This window comes from Dermacentor albipictus, chromosome 9, assembly GCF_038994185.2.
Source record: "Dermacentor albipictus isolate Rhodes 1998 colony chromosome 9, USDA_Dalb.pri_finalv2, whole genome shotgun sequence".
NCBI classification, from domain to species: Eukaryota; Metazoa; Arthropoda; class Arachnida; order Ixodida; family Ixodidae; genus Dermacentor; species Dermacentor albipictus.
In genome coordinates, this window is record NC_091829.1 from 46,753,273 (window position 1) to 46,767,451 (window position 14,179).

The 14,179-nt window shown below is 48.5% G+C and overlaps 1 protein-coding gene across 3 annotated transcripts in view; it reads left to right on the plus strand.

Moving 5' to 3' along the window:
- Positions 1-926: 926 nt before the first annotated feature.
- Positions 927-14,179, plus strand: part of LOC135897161 (Krueppel-like factor 2) — a 99,973-nt gene continuing 86,720 nt past the window's right edge. Inside the window, exon 1 of one of the 3 annotated variants that reach the window (XM_065425738.1) lies at positions 927-1,087. In XM_065425738.1, the coding sequence (XP_065281810.1) occupies positions 947-1,087 (141 nt within the window). In that variant the 5' untranslated portion in view covers positions 927-946. Of the gene's footprint in view, positions 1,088-2,259; positions 2,884-5,248; positions 5,280-14,179 lie in introns of those variants that run through there. The other 2 variants (XM_065425740.2, XM_070525638.1) reach the window with 2 other exon arrangements.

Below are 14,179 nucleotides of genomic sequence, written 5' to 3' on the forward strand. Positions count from 1 at the left end.
TTCAGGGGACTCAAAACTGTAGAATGCCGCAGAGAACTCATTTTTTTCGAAAAGTGTTTCAGCTTCCCTTTAAAGGGGACAGGGCAACCGTTATCGCAGCGCAAGCGATAAAGGTTGCTGGTGTCAATCGCACGACCAACGCCTGCGTCGCGGCTCGGTCGCGGCAGCACATGCAAGCTGCTAAATGCTATGTTGGTTTGTACGTAGAAAGTTTGGGAGTGCATGCTGCAATCAAGGTGCGTGAGCGGGCATGCCACGTGGTATTTTTAAAAGAATTTCTCGGGCATCTGCAGTAAGCGGAAAGAAGTAATGCTTAATAGATAAAAAGTTATAAACTGTTTAATCGGACGTTTTCCGAACCGCTCTACAACATTCTAATTGGAATGTTATGCCTAGCTTCGTTGCTTCAGAAGTTGGTTAATTAATTTTGACTAATTATGCGCCTAAGCAGAATAAAAAAAACAGTGTGACATGCAATAGTATAGAACATGCATTTGGTCTCGTCGTCTTAGTGCATCGGCATATCTTGAAACTCTGGCTAACGTTAGCTGGTCTACCCTGTATATACAAAAAAGTGTTGATCTATATACAATCAACGATGCGTGCTATACCTTCGCTGTTACCGCCAATCTTTTCGCATCGGAGTTATATAGGTAGCACGGGACCTAACCGCAGTTACTTATCGATATTTATTTCCCGATTTGAGGGCGCGTCTCTGGTTGCTGGGCTTACGCTCAGCGTGCGCACGTGAAAGAACCACTCTATATAGTGTCCGGACGTCTCCAATCAGTTTAAACTGCGAAACTCTAACAAAGAGGAAAAGCAACCAAGGACAGCTTAACCTACCGATTCCATTTCAACGGCATTCTTATTCATGCTTCCTCTGTTGCAGGAGCGACGTTCCGCCTATGTACCGTACTTTTTCTACAAGATCAGCTGGCCGTGAATGGTGGACAGTGAGGAAGGAATAGAATCGAGCAAGATATCTTCACAATATACTGGCCTAAACGTACGAACCCCTTTAATTACAGCATGTCCGTCATCACGACCCGGGGCAACAGCGCGGGCCCGTCCACAAGACAAGGCGGTACGTGCCCGCCTACGTCTTTTCAACCTCCTCTTCTCCGAATTCGCGTAGGCTTGATCCTTTCCGGCAAAAAAAGGGGGCGAGTATTACGCTGTTGTGCGCAAACGAATGGTCGTATAACGCTCGGTGCGTCTACTTCACGATGGCCGCCTGCGTTCACACAAGCGCGCATTCGCTTCCGCCGCCGCCGCTGCGGCACATATCGCGCGGCATCCGCGTGGGCGCGCCGCTCTAGACGCCCGCGTATGGAAGGCACAACACGCGGTAAGGCCGACAGCCGCGGGCCTTTGCTGCAGCGACCGGGCAGAAAGAAAGAGAGCTTTAAGGCGGCGCGCTCGCGCTTGTACGAGTCGACCGCTGACAACCGATGATTACGGGCCCGGGATTGGGACGTTAGCATGACAGGCACAATGGGAGCAGTCGCGCTGTTGCAGCCTGCCGTTCCTCGCGCTCACAGCCCACCCTTCGCCGTTCCTTCTTTGACTCTGTAGCTACCTTGTCACCTCTTTCCACGTACGCGCGTTGTGAGCCACCGGAAGCAAGTGCGCTCTCTCTCTCGCTCTCGCAGCGCCTGGCATGGGTTGGCATATCAATTCCTGCCCGCGCAGCAAATCAGTGCAGCATTGCGGATGCTTAGAGGTCATAGTTTCAAACGAAAATTTCGAGAAGTAACTGTCACGCCGCGATTGTTCCGTTGTCGTGGGAATAATGGTTAGTGTGTGGATTTATCTAATATTCGTGCTTGTGGCATCAAACTTTCTAGTTTATGTCTCTTGTCACGTTTTGGCTTTCTGAATTTTCAAGCACATATACCGCTTTTCTCAACACAACAATGGAAATCATCCCTGCCCACATGCGGCGTCATTGGGAATCACTTCAATTTATTTTGCAATATTTTTGTTCAGTATTATCAATTTTCAATGTTACGAAGCTTTTCCAAGCCGTAACCACGAAGCTGAGGCAAATCCAAGTGCCAAATCCGTGTAATCCTTCATCATTTGATTGCTGGCTGAACAGCCGTACTTAGATGTATACCGCAAACACTGGCTTCACAGTTTCTTTTTCGAAGGAAAACTTATAATAGGGGTGACGCCAGAAGATCACGTGGCCGATTACACGAAGCCAACGGCACGTGATTGGTACGCGCCATTACACATGACCGATCGCAATGGTCAGCGGTACGTATAGGTATGTATGTGGCGACGAGTGAAGGGCCTGCCTTGAACCGTATCATGTGAATTCGGTATCATCTGCACGTGCAAGTTGCCGCGCGTGTTTCTCAAGGAAACGACAAGAATTTCTCGTTGATTCCGCGCAGCCTCCGTGTAGGAACGTTGCGGTATACAACGTGCGGAACTGCGCTGGACTTAGCACCGCGGAATTAACAGTTCTGTGCGAGTTCCCACGAGCGAATCGCGTATTCCACCCGCGGCATCCTGAAGCCGCATCTTATAGCATTCACAACGATGCACCTTTTTTTGGGGTGAACGACAAGAGAGAGAAAGAGACGTATAGGAAGCAAGCCCCCTCGCCCCTTCCTCCCGTAAGCAAGGGCGGTAACGTACGCATGCACTCGTAGCGCGGCGGCGTGTATGCCATGGCTCGAGGTAGTCTGCGCGCAGCAAATGCAGCGGCCGGATAGAAGAAGACTGGATGGGCGTGGAGGGAGCGGGGTGATCTCTCCGGAAGGAAAGCAGGAAGGATCGAGGCGCGCTTCACCTCGCTTCCTTCGGCCCGGCGAACGCGCAGGAAAGAAACCCCTCTTCACTCTGTGTTGATCCACCCGCACCTCCCACGTAAGTGAGCCATCTACGTCTCGATCTCGTATGTATTCTTCTACTTCTCTGTTGTTCACTCCTTCCCAGGGGGGTCTGGATGTCTGGATCAGTGCACGAGTTACCTGTGTACGCCATTCAAATAGTATTTTCTTTTTGCTGTATTTGTGTACTTCTTTAGCGCCTCTCCTGATAGCGGCGCGCTCGTAATGGTGGGGGCGGGTACGGTGTCGGGTTTGTACGCTTTCTCCTTGAAGGTGGCGCGCGCGCGCCGGCCGTGTGCTGAACGTCGTGCGTGGCGGATCTTAATGGAAACCCTTCGGAAATAATGGTGATCGAGTTACTCAGCCGGCACGCGTAGCCCTTGGCTTACGAGATGCGGCGTGCGAGTGTATACCTCCTTTGACGAATATACATAGGGAGCACGGCGTGACGCTCCGTGTCCGACTTCGTTTGAGCCGGTGTATTGGCATTCGTATAGGCATTTTAGAAACAGCGACAGGATGGGCTTTGCAGTTTTCTGGCCCTTTCGACGGGCCGGCACCCGGGGGCAGTTGTTTCGCTTGGGCGAGGACTGTATACATTGAATTGGGGCATCACTGCGATCGTTATACTGTATAGACATACCACATCGACTGTATACTTGAGAGTTGCGTGACTCGGGGAAATTGAGGCCAGATATGGTTATTCACCGCGTCGTTAGAGCGCCGTGTCGCTGTGCAATCGTTCAACAAGACGGAAAATGAGATAAGTGTATGTTTCAGAACGGTAGGTATAAGAAAAAGTGACGGAGTGAGCTCCTTGATACGTTGATAATCATTTCGGCCATGCAGTCCGTGCTAAAGATAACAGAGAGAGAGAGAGAGAGAGAGAGAGAGAGAGAGAGAGAGAGAGAGGGAGGCTACTTAACTAAAAAAAAGGGGGGGGGGGTGTATGCCTGGCAGCACGCCCGACATGCTACGCAGGGTGAGCGCGACGATAAATGAAATGATACGCGCAGGACATACGACACGTGACATGCACGTTACACGACATACAGAATTAAGGCACATCATTGAGACGAGTGCCTCCCATATAAGTTAAATGCGTCTTCACAGCGCAGGATGCACAGGCGGTGCTATATATGCGCAGTAGATCTTCTGACTCAAGGTGTGAACCCTGAGATGCCTTTAGCGCGGCCGTTCGCACGATCACTTGGGGTGTAGAGAGGTTGCAATTGCAGAATTAGTGTGCGCTGCTATTTTCCCAGGTGCCCTGGCGTGCACTAAATGCAAGGATATATATATATATATATATATATATATATATATATATATATATATATATATATATATATATATAGTCACAGTAGCGACACTACCAGTTTGATATTTTACACAAAGTATTGTGCATGCACGCAACGTCATACGAATGCGGCTCATACGTGTACGATCTCACGTGCCAAGTCGCCACGGCGTGCGTAAATCTCACATTGGGTCATGATGAAGGCTAATATGCGTGTGCTGCTGCTCTTGGTCGGCCCAGATATAGCATGCATGCTGTAAGTACCTCCCAAAAGAAGACACATGTATACCCGAGCATTCTGTCATATATACTATAGAAAAACGAGGTAATCACGATTTGCTCTTACGGAGGCGGAAAATGCAAAATAAGTGAAAAGCGCTGCAATGTTGAACGAGCTATGGAGGTGGTTGCTGGCTATGTAGCCGTACATGGGTTGCGCAAGTCCCCGGAAGGCACACTCGGTCTCTTAAGAAGATAACGTCGCCGCCCCTCCTGGAGATTCTCGGTGACGATGAGACCAACCGAACGGTGAAGCTTTCCAAGTTTTTGGCTGAAGCTGACTATGGACATTATCGCTGAGGACTTAAATACAATTGAGAACAAATGGGAGCATTGAAATATTTTAAAAGACAGAAGAAAGATAATAATATCGCTAGAATAAGAAAGGAGTCGTGACCTGTGTGAATTTGTAACGTACGTTTAGTTATCCTGTGTACAACTTCAGATAAATTTCTTCCGGTTTCTTTCGTCGCTTATTATGATATCCATATTATCTGTAGGAGCCCTCCTAGCTCTCGTTAGCCCTCTGCAATCAGAGTGCACATGCATGTACACATAAGAATCCGAACGCTGCGATGCCCACTGGTTTTTCACCATGGGCCGAAACACTTAATTATGCCATGTAATCTTTTAACCTACGCTCTTGGGGAATTAATCACCCGGTAACTTTCCTTCGATAACTTCACCTGAACGCCTGCCATGACAGTGGAACGAATTTTCATTTTGACTATACGCGGTGCTTGTCGGCATGATATAAACAATGAAGTAAAACTGGAACTTCGCAGGTCACAATGTTCCCCTGGAGGATCTACGACAAAGGTTGAGTTGCTGTTGCATTCCGTTGCTGCTGGGTGGTAGGTTTGGTTCTTTGCCATTGCGGTCGTTTTTCCGGGACAGTGGAACGCGAAAGCTTTTGTGCACTTAGAAACACAGGTTAAAGAAAACAATCTGGAGCTCATATCCTATATGACACACACACACACACACACACACACAAACACACACACACACACACACACACACACACACACACACACACACACACACACACACACACACACACACACACACACACACACACACACACACACACACACACACACACACACACACACACACACACACACACACACGCACACGCACGCACGCACGCACGCACGCACACGCACACGCACACGCACACGCACACACGCACACGCAACGCACACGCACACACACGCACGCACGCGCGCACACACACACGCACGCACATGCAGGCACATGCATATGCACGCACGCACACACACGCTCACACACACACATATATATACATATACACAAGCATGGTATCTCTCATACTATATATCCGATGTTGCTTCGGAGGGCGTTAATATACTCAGCACACTTTCGAAGGTGTAGAATTGGTTCGGTTCGGTATCTCACACGACGGTGCGCGTTGACGTGTGTCAAAGTGCGATTGCGTCATTTCCAGTTTAATTAGCAGATAGCGCGCTTGTCCTTAAAGATACGTGCGCATGAAGATACACCTCCTCTTTCGTCGTGGTTTTATGGCCAGGTCCCGGTTTTTAGCCTCGCATATCGTACATTGAAGCCATTAATCATGTAACCATGTGGCAGTTATGCATGGCCATTTATAATTACGGTCGAGGACAGACAACATTTACCGTACAATCGATTCCATTCGCGCAGATGCTTTCGCTATTCTTTTTTTTAAGTTACTATCCTTGAATCCTTGCTGGGATTTAGTTGGGGCAGCTGATACGCCGCGGTACGTATGGCCTGCTTACAAATTTTTATTTTGGCGGCACCTGTTGCATGACCTAAATGATAACTGATATTCACAGAAATCGGCTACACAATATTTTTAAGTTATTAATTATTATAAAGACACTCAACAGATAATAAGAATGTTGATAGCATTCGATAAACTTGTAATGAGAAGAGACGAGAAATACATAGATAGTAAAGTGGAATGATTGACTGTAAAGGCAAAAAAGAAAGAAGAAAGCAAGGGTCGCGTCGCGTGTGTGGACGTGAAAAAGTATGGATCGGAGGTGAACTCAACAACAAGAGGATGAACAGTTGCTCGCTGTTATGGCAAAGTAAACGGAACTCATTAAAGTCCCTGACATTATATTCAAAGATATATGATCGGTGGTGAAAGTTGCAATAAATATTTCGAAATTTCTAAGGGCTCTTCCCCCCCCCCCCACCCTCCCGACTCCTGCAAACACCTCCTCTGCGTTCCCTTTCTCGTGACTCATGACTCCGAGGAGCAGCAATCACGTGAGCAACACTTAACCGCGCGAAGTCAGGCCATTCGCCACATTTGCGTCGTTACTGGTTGTTTATTTTTCGTCAAGCGACGACGGCTTCGCTTTTAAACCCCTTTACACGTTTATATCCATTTCGCGGCGTCTTTGCTATACAGACGCCTTCGTCTCTTCTGGTTTGACTAGAGCGCCTCGAGTTGGCTTCGAAGAAACACTGCACGCTTAGGCCTCCGCGATCACTGTGTAATTACAACGAAGGTGCGACCTGCGAGTTGTACGCGTGCCGATCTTGGTGCGTCGCTCTCTGAGAAGCGTCACGGTGAACGCCCGCCGCAGCGTACGCCCGGGCAAATTTGTGCCGACAGCGGCAGAAACTGTATCAAAACCGGTCGTGAAGCTGACGAGCGCACGCAGTGTGCATGACGTGTAAAAGGACAGGGTGGGAGCGCACAGCAGGGGTACAGGGCTCTTGAACGCTGGAGACGCGGCTGCCGGTTAAAAAAAAAAAAAAAAAGAAAGAGAAGACGGGTGACAGGTAGCGGCCGAAGCGCTCCGCGTTTGTTACAGCGAAGCTGTATGCCTCTACCGTCCAAGGAAACAAATTTTCGTGCCGTTGTTGGCGTGGTAAGCAAAAAAAAAAAAAAAGACCTCCCCATAAGTGGGCTGATCCCGGAGATAGCGAAATGCCGCGCCGACCCGTGGCGGAGGTGCAGGTCGCTATTAGGTCTTCACAAAGGTCTTCACAAAGGTCTTCACAAAGTGGAAGGGCACTGAGTTTTTCTTTCATCATCATCATCATCATCATCATCGTCGTCGTCGTCGTCGTCGTCGTCGTTGTCGCCATCATCATATACTTCTTCTTTTCTTTTCTTTTTTGATGTTGTATACGTTACCAATTTACAGCCTTTGGATTTGGTGAAACGTGATGAGGCCATGGCAGACATATCGTAAAACAAGAACACTATAGTTTGTGAGGCGGGCTGTTATTTGGGTCCTTGAAGGAGGAATTCGATGCTGTATATACGCATGGAGCGTCCGGGTTGTCGCAGTGCACGAATGCCTGAAAATATGACAATATTGTCCCGTATTCGACTAAGAAAGCGGTGCGTGTACGTCTTCTTGATGCGCATGTACGATGAAAGGGTTTGTAGCAGTCACTCTATTTTGGGGCTTGGCGCGAAGCGTAACGAAGGATCCACGTTGCACAAGAGAGATGATTTCTTAAGCACGTTCATCGCACCAGATGGCCCGTGATCATTGACGCCTCATTTCCAGACGTATTTCCCTCAATTATGGGAAGCCTAAAAAAGAAATAGAAAGAAAGAACAAATCATTCAGAGTGCAATTTCGGCTCAGGCCGCTCGTATCTAAAGCAAATGGTAATTATCGGCGCCATAATATTTTGTTCTAATAAACAGGAGTGTTACTGAAGTAGGGGGTGATGTGTAAGGAAGTATCTTGTGTAGCGGGATATTTTATTTATTTTATTTACAGAAATACTGCAGGCCACGTGGCCCAAGCAGTAAGGGCGAAACACAAGCTCATAAACAACAATATACACCAATGAGCAATTAAAAGAATGATAGCATAAATAGCAACATTCAAAATAACAAATCGTCACAAGCGCTAAAAAAATACTGAGAAAATACGGATATGGAAACATTAACATTATTATCAAGTGGGTTGCAAAAACAAAGAATTCTAATTATACATACAGCATAGGAAGTCAGGTGACAGATTATTCCAGTCACTAATTGTTTGCGGAAAGAATGAAAATTCAAATGCATTTGTTCTGGCAAAATTAAGAGTTAGAGGTAGTGGGTGCGTATTACTAGTATGCTGGCTAGCAAGTAAGGATAAGTACGGGGCTGGGTCGAGCAAAAGCTTCCGATTAAATAAAGAATACAAAAACTTTAAACGCTGACCTTTGCGCCGGAATTGTAATGAGGAAACCTGATTACATTCCATAATTGATGAGACGGAATGCTGATGGCCGTATAAAGAGAAAGTAAATCGCACAGCCTTCCGCTGGATTTATGTTAATGTTAGTATGCGTGCCCCAAACAATATAAGCATACTAGAGCTGAGGCCAAATCAAGTGCTCATATGCCCGACGCTTTACATGTGGTGTTGCATCTATAACTCTGTGACGTAAAAAGCATAGTTCGCGAAGAGCAGCTGAGCATGTCTTAGCAACATGGCTGTTCCAGCTTAAGTTGCTTGTCAGTGTGACACCTAGGTACTCATATTCGCACACCTCAGTTAAGCGTTTAGAGCCTATGAAATAAAAAAAATTAAGTTTATCTCTACTTTGTTGTCACTTTACTTCCACCTGCCCTCTCTCCCCAGCGTAGGGTAGCAAACCGGATCTTCGCCTCTGGTTAACCGCCCTGCCTTTCCCCTTTCCTCTGTCTCTCTAAGGGGGCGAAGTCGCTTTGTGTGGCGAAGGAGCCCAGTTTTGTCATTGTTCAGTATCGTACCCCATTCGTCACACCAAGTAAGGATATTATTGAAGGGCATGTTAAGGGCAACTTGATCGCCGGAGACATGGATATCATTATAAAGAACGCAATCAATTGCGAATAAACCGGTATTTATTGGTTCATTAATAACTGCGACTAAATCACTAACGTAAATAACAGTAACTAACTGCACAATAACGAATAACAATAATAATAACTGCAGTCGAAACTTGGCATTGGCAAATGTTCCAGTACGCTCGGCAACTTCAGCTTGTGCGTCTGAATTACCAAGAAATTCTCTCTCTCTCTCTCTCGCTCGCTCGCTCTCTTTATTATTATTATTTTTTTTGGCGAGCCTCTGGTCCGTGTACTTTCGCTCACGGGTGTACGTACGCCCTCCTTAAATATGAAAGAAGACTCCTCATCTGTGTTTGTACCGTGATTCCTGCATCCGTGCGAGTCGGAACATCACTCACTGCTATTTGTTATGTCGTTCTCCAGTTGGAGAATCCTGTACGTTAAACATTTCCTCACTGCAAGCACAAACAAGGAAAATTACCAGCTTTGTAACACAAATCCGGTCTTCCCTTTCCCATTGGACGAGGGTGTATACATGGGCAGGAACGACCGCACATCTGTGCCATCTGCGATGTTGGTTTTGCGTCCTTCCTGAATGAGTCGCCATAAGGCATCGTCGTAGACCGCCACGGTCGTCAGTTCATGCGCGCTAACGGGGGATGCCCGTCTCGGTGCGTGAGAATCCCGCTCAGTCACGGTTGACCGCGTCTACTGACGATCACCTTTGTGCGCTGTTTGGTTTCGCTATATACAAGCTCGTTCGCAATATCCACGTGCACGCAAAGGAGAGGAGAAGATCCAGGCGGAAATGTTTGCTTTTGCGGGATGTTAGGAAATGCGGGAACCCGACCATGCGTGCAACGCTGGGAAACATACAGACACGGTGTTGTGTTGAAAAATGCTTGTAAACAGCGGCTTTAGGAGGCGTTAACGTGCTTGTTTGCTATGCGGTGGTTCAACTGCAAAGGTGCTCGGCCGATTAGCTCTAGGTCACAGGTTCGACTCCCAACCGCGCGCTGCTGCACAGTATACACATGCGTAGCTTTGGAATGTTATGAGGGAGCATGGTCAGCGACATTCAGATAACCTTAGGAATTTCTGGCTTCAAGCTCTGTATCCGTCCGCCCATGTGGTACAGCGCACTATGACGTTCGGCTGCTGAACCCGAGGTCGTTGGTTCGGTTCCCTGCCGCGGCGACCACATTTAGATGGGAGGCCCAATGCGAAAATGCTCGTGAACTTAGATTAAGCTATCGGTGGCGGGTCTCCGACCATCGGAGTCGACGCGTTTACCTTGTCTGTGCTCGTCACTCTTTCCGCCCTCTTCCTGTTTTTATCCCCCTAACCCTTCCCCGGAGCAGGGTAGCCAAACGGAACTGCCTCTGGCTAACCACCCGGCCTTTCTATGCAATTATGGTTTCCCTTTCTCTTTCTTTCCCTGAAATCTAGGTGCGCGTCAAAGAATGCCAGGCGGTCGAAATTAATCAAGTTCTCTATAGTATAGTAGTGTGTACTAGCGGGGAACGTGGGTGCGGAGAAAAGCGATGGGCACAGCGGTCAACAAGTTCGAGTAGCTGTTTGTGTTTGGTCGCGACCAGTGTGCACAATGAAGGCGCATTAGTAGCGCTGCTCGGATTTCAAAGGAGCACAGACACGTGTTTTCGAAGTTGTAGAAGCTTAATTAATTAATTACGGGGTGTTACGGGCCAGAATCACAATCTAGTATTTAGGCATGCCTTAGAGGGGAGGTGAGGCTCAAAAATAATATTGAGCAACTTGGGCTGTTTAACGTCCACTTAACTATACGTACACAAGAGTTTTTCTTCTTTTTTTTTCGTTTTGACCCAATCAAAATACGGCCTCCGCGAACCGGAATCGAACCCGCTACCTTGGCAGCACAACGCTATAGCTGCTAAGTTAGCGCGTAAAAAACAAAAACAAAAAGAAAGGCAGTTAGCGAATACAAAAGTTGGCAAGCCCCAGTGAGACATTTTTAACTTGTTTCTGAATTACTAAACCTCGTCGGCCGCGAACTGCCCTCGTTACATTGTTCGCCATTTCCCCGTCCTTGCAGCGCAAAAGCGCTACTGGCCCGCGAGACGCCTGTCTGAACAATGGCTCGCGAACGTCCACTCGGCCTGCAATGCATCGCCCGAAGCAGCGTCGGTATGCACCCGAGCTGCAGCACTGCACACAAGTACACACATAACCCCGTAGCTGGAGAAACGGCGACGGTGAAACGACTGCCGCCTGTCCCCTTCATTCATTCATGACCGCTAATTGAGCCGTTGCCGTAGTACACGCCGTGCAGGTCCGCACATCCGTTTCTCCGTCATCTTAACCGTACGTACTCCGCTCTCCCCGCGAGCAGCTTTCTCGGTCGGCAATCTATCGGCCACGCACGGTGTACGGTTCGGGACACAATGCGAACGGACGGCTCCCTCCCCCCTCCATGGGAACTCGTCGCGGCCGGCGAAGGTTCCGTTGATGCGTGTACGCTAGGCTTATGTGTGTCTGTCTGTGTGTGTACGCGTGCGTGTACTCGGTGGTCACGCGTCATTAGGCGACGTCACGCGCCGCGGTTTCCGCCGCGGCCGACCACTTCCGGCGTCTCGGATGCCGCGGGGGCCCCTTTGACGAGGCGCGCGCGCGGACCGGTAACGTCGCCGACCAGAACGGTCCCCTTGACCCGCCGTGAGCGGTTAGCGAGTCGGAATGACGAGCGAACGATTCGTATGAACCGGGATTGCAGACTCTGGTTATGCGATTTCGCCCTTTTCGATACGTGCGCCTAAGCTGCAATGGCTGTTCGTGTTTGTTACATGCGTTAAATGGCTGCACGGTACTGTGGGATGATGATGATGATGAAAAACGTTTATTTGCTCTATTTTGCAGTGATTTTTGCAGCATCAGATGGAGTCTTCCATCTTCTCTCCAGGGTCGGTTCCCCTAGTCCAGGGCTCCGCTGAGGGTAGCTGCCCTGCGTGCACGCCTTACTAGTCCTTGTTGGACTTTCAGGATGTCGCTGGAGTAAGCATTGTTTGGAATAGTTCGTTCAGCGGGAAACAACCTCGGTTCCTCGCCTGTATGCTGCCATAGAACGTACCGAGGGCGGGCAGCCTCTGCCTGGTGCAAAATTTATTCAGAAGGCTGGTCGAGGAGTGAGCACGTTGTAGACTGACCACGTATTTCGCCACACACAGAGTGAAGAGTTGGTGGTGATGGTCGAAGTTTTTTACTAGCCTTATTCAGAAGTCTCATTCGAGTACTGGGTACTTCAGTCTTCGAGCAAGAGCCGAGACAGATGGAGGACCGCGGTGCCCAGCGTCAGAAACGCTCACGTCCGGCTCTCACAATGCCATCAGTCTCCCCCTGTGACATCTCGCGTTTACACTTGCACGCAAGGAACTTGGGAAATATGCCTCGGGATCCTATGTCGTGGAACTTCGTTCTTCCGCCCGACAATTTTTGCCTTGCTGTCGGGCACGCGAATAGCATTAGTCGACAATCCAAGCATTGCAAGCAATTGTTTGTTCGTTCTCCTTAGGCGGTTTATCGGCAAATAAAGTCCCAATTGGGACGAAGTGCACGTGTCCTTGCAGATTTCCTTGACAGCGCAGGCCCGCCTACGACCGTCATGCATATATATATATGCGACGTCCTGTTCTGTATCAGGTGCGTTGAAGGTGTTCATTCCCGCGTGTGCTCACCGCTAGGTCGCCTGAGCCAACCCCAAAGCACCACATGGCATCGTGTACATATAAGATGCGACGATGGTTCGGGGGAAGAGCCATTTGCAAAATAAAGTTGATCTTTCTCTCTCCTATCTTTTTTTATCCCCCTTCCCCTTTCGTAGGCTAGAGAACCAGGCGTTAGCCTGATTTACTTATATGCATTTTCATTGCTTCCTGTATTGCTTAGAAGGCAATAAACGCGAGAAGCTTCATCGCAGTGGTGGTAACGCACGGGACGTTAGTCCAGAGCACGCCTGACGCCTGGCGTACACCTGGTGGCGGGTCTCGAGCTTAGCTTTGGTAATCATTTGCAAAATGTAGCTTCAGACTCATTAGGCAGGAAATCCAGTAGCAGTGTGTTGCCTATTTGAAGCATCAGCCGCCCAGGCACACTGCCCGATTTCCCAGCTTGCCGGTGCTCCGTGCGTGAAGCCTGTACGTTGCCATATACAATCTTTGCAAGCTCGACCACGCCATACGAAGACATCTAGATATCCTGGCTTTCCCAGATGTGCATGCATAGGGTGTTTTCTGAACTGGACAATCGGCACCTTGTAGGAGAAAGGAGTCATGGGACATTGTTTAAGCTGTCTTTAGCGCAGCGAGCTTTTAAACTATAAGGATGTGTGAATACTCGGTATTTCGAGCACAAATAGAATAGTTCTCGCTGTTCGATTTGTATTCGATTCGAGACTTCGATACTCGACATTGCCCAATATTCATATCGTTCGAATACAGAGGGAGAGAGAGAGAGAAGATACTTTATTAATGAATGGCCGGCGATTTCGTTGTAGTGGCTTCAGGTGGCGGCTCCCAAGTCCTTGGACTCGGGCGGCATCTTTGGCTTGCCGGACGGCCCAGAGTTGGTCTGCCAACTCTGAACAGAGGGAGAGAAATATTTTTTATGTCTCCAGCAGGAAATACTGATGCAAGTGGAGTATCTTCCAAATGATTCTGCTGCAGGAGAATCGCTGTTGTTGAGCAGGCGCACAGGTTTGTGAGCCAACATATGGGGGAAATCATTTATGCACAGTAGTTTCCAGTTACCAAACACACATGCCTCGCCTTAGGCAACCTATAGATTCCCCCTATATATCCACAAATCTACTTATTATTTGGGCAATGTCACCATGCTTAGATCTCTTTAGAACAACGTGCGGTGCTGTATGGTAATGGGCTTAATTTGCTCTTTCAATGATATCTACAG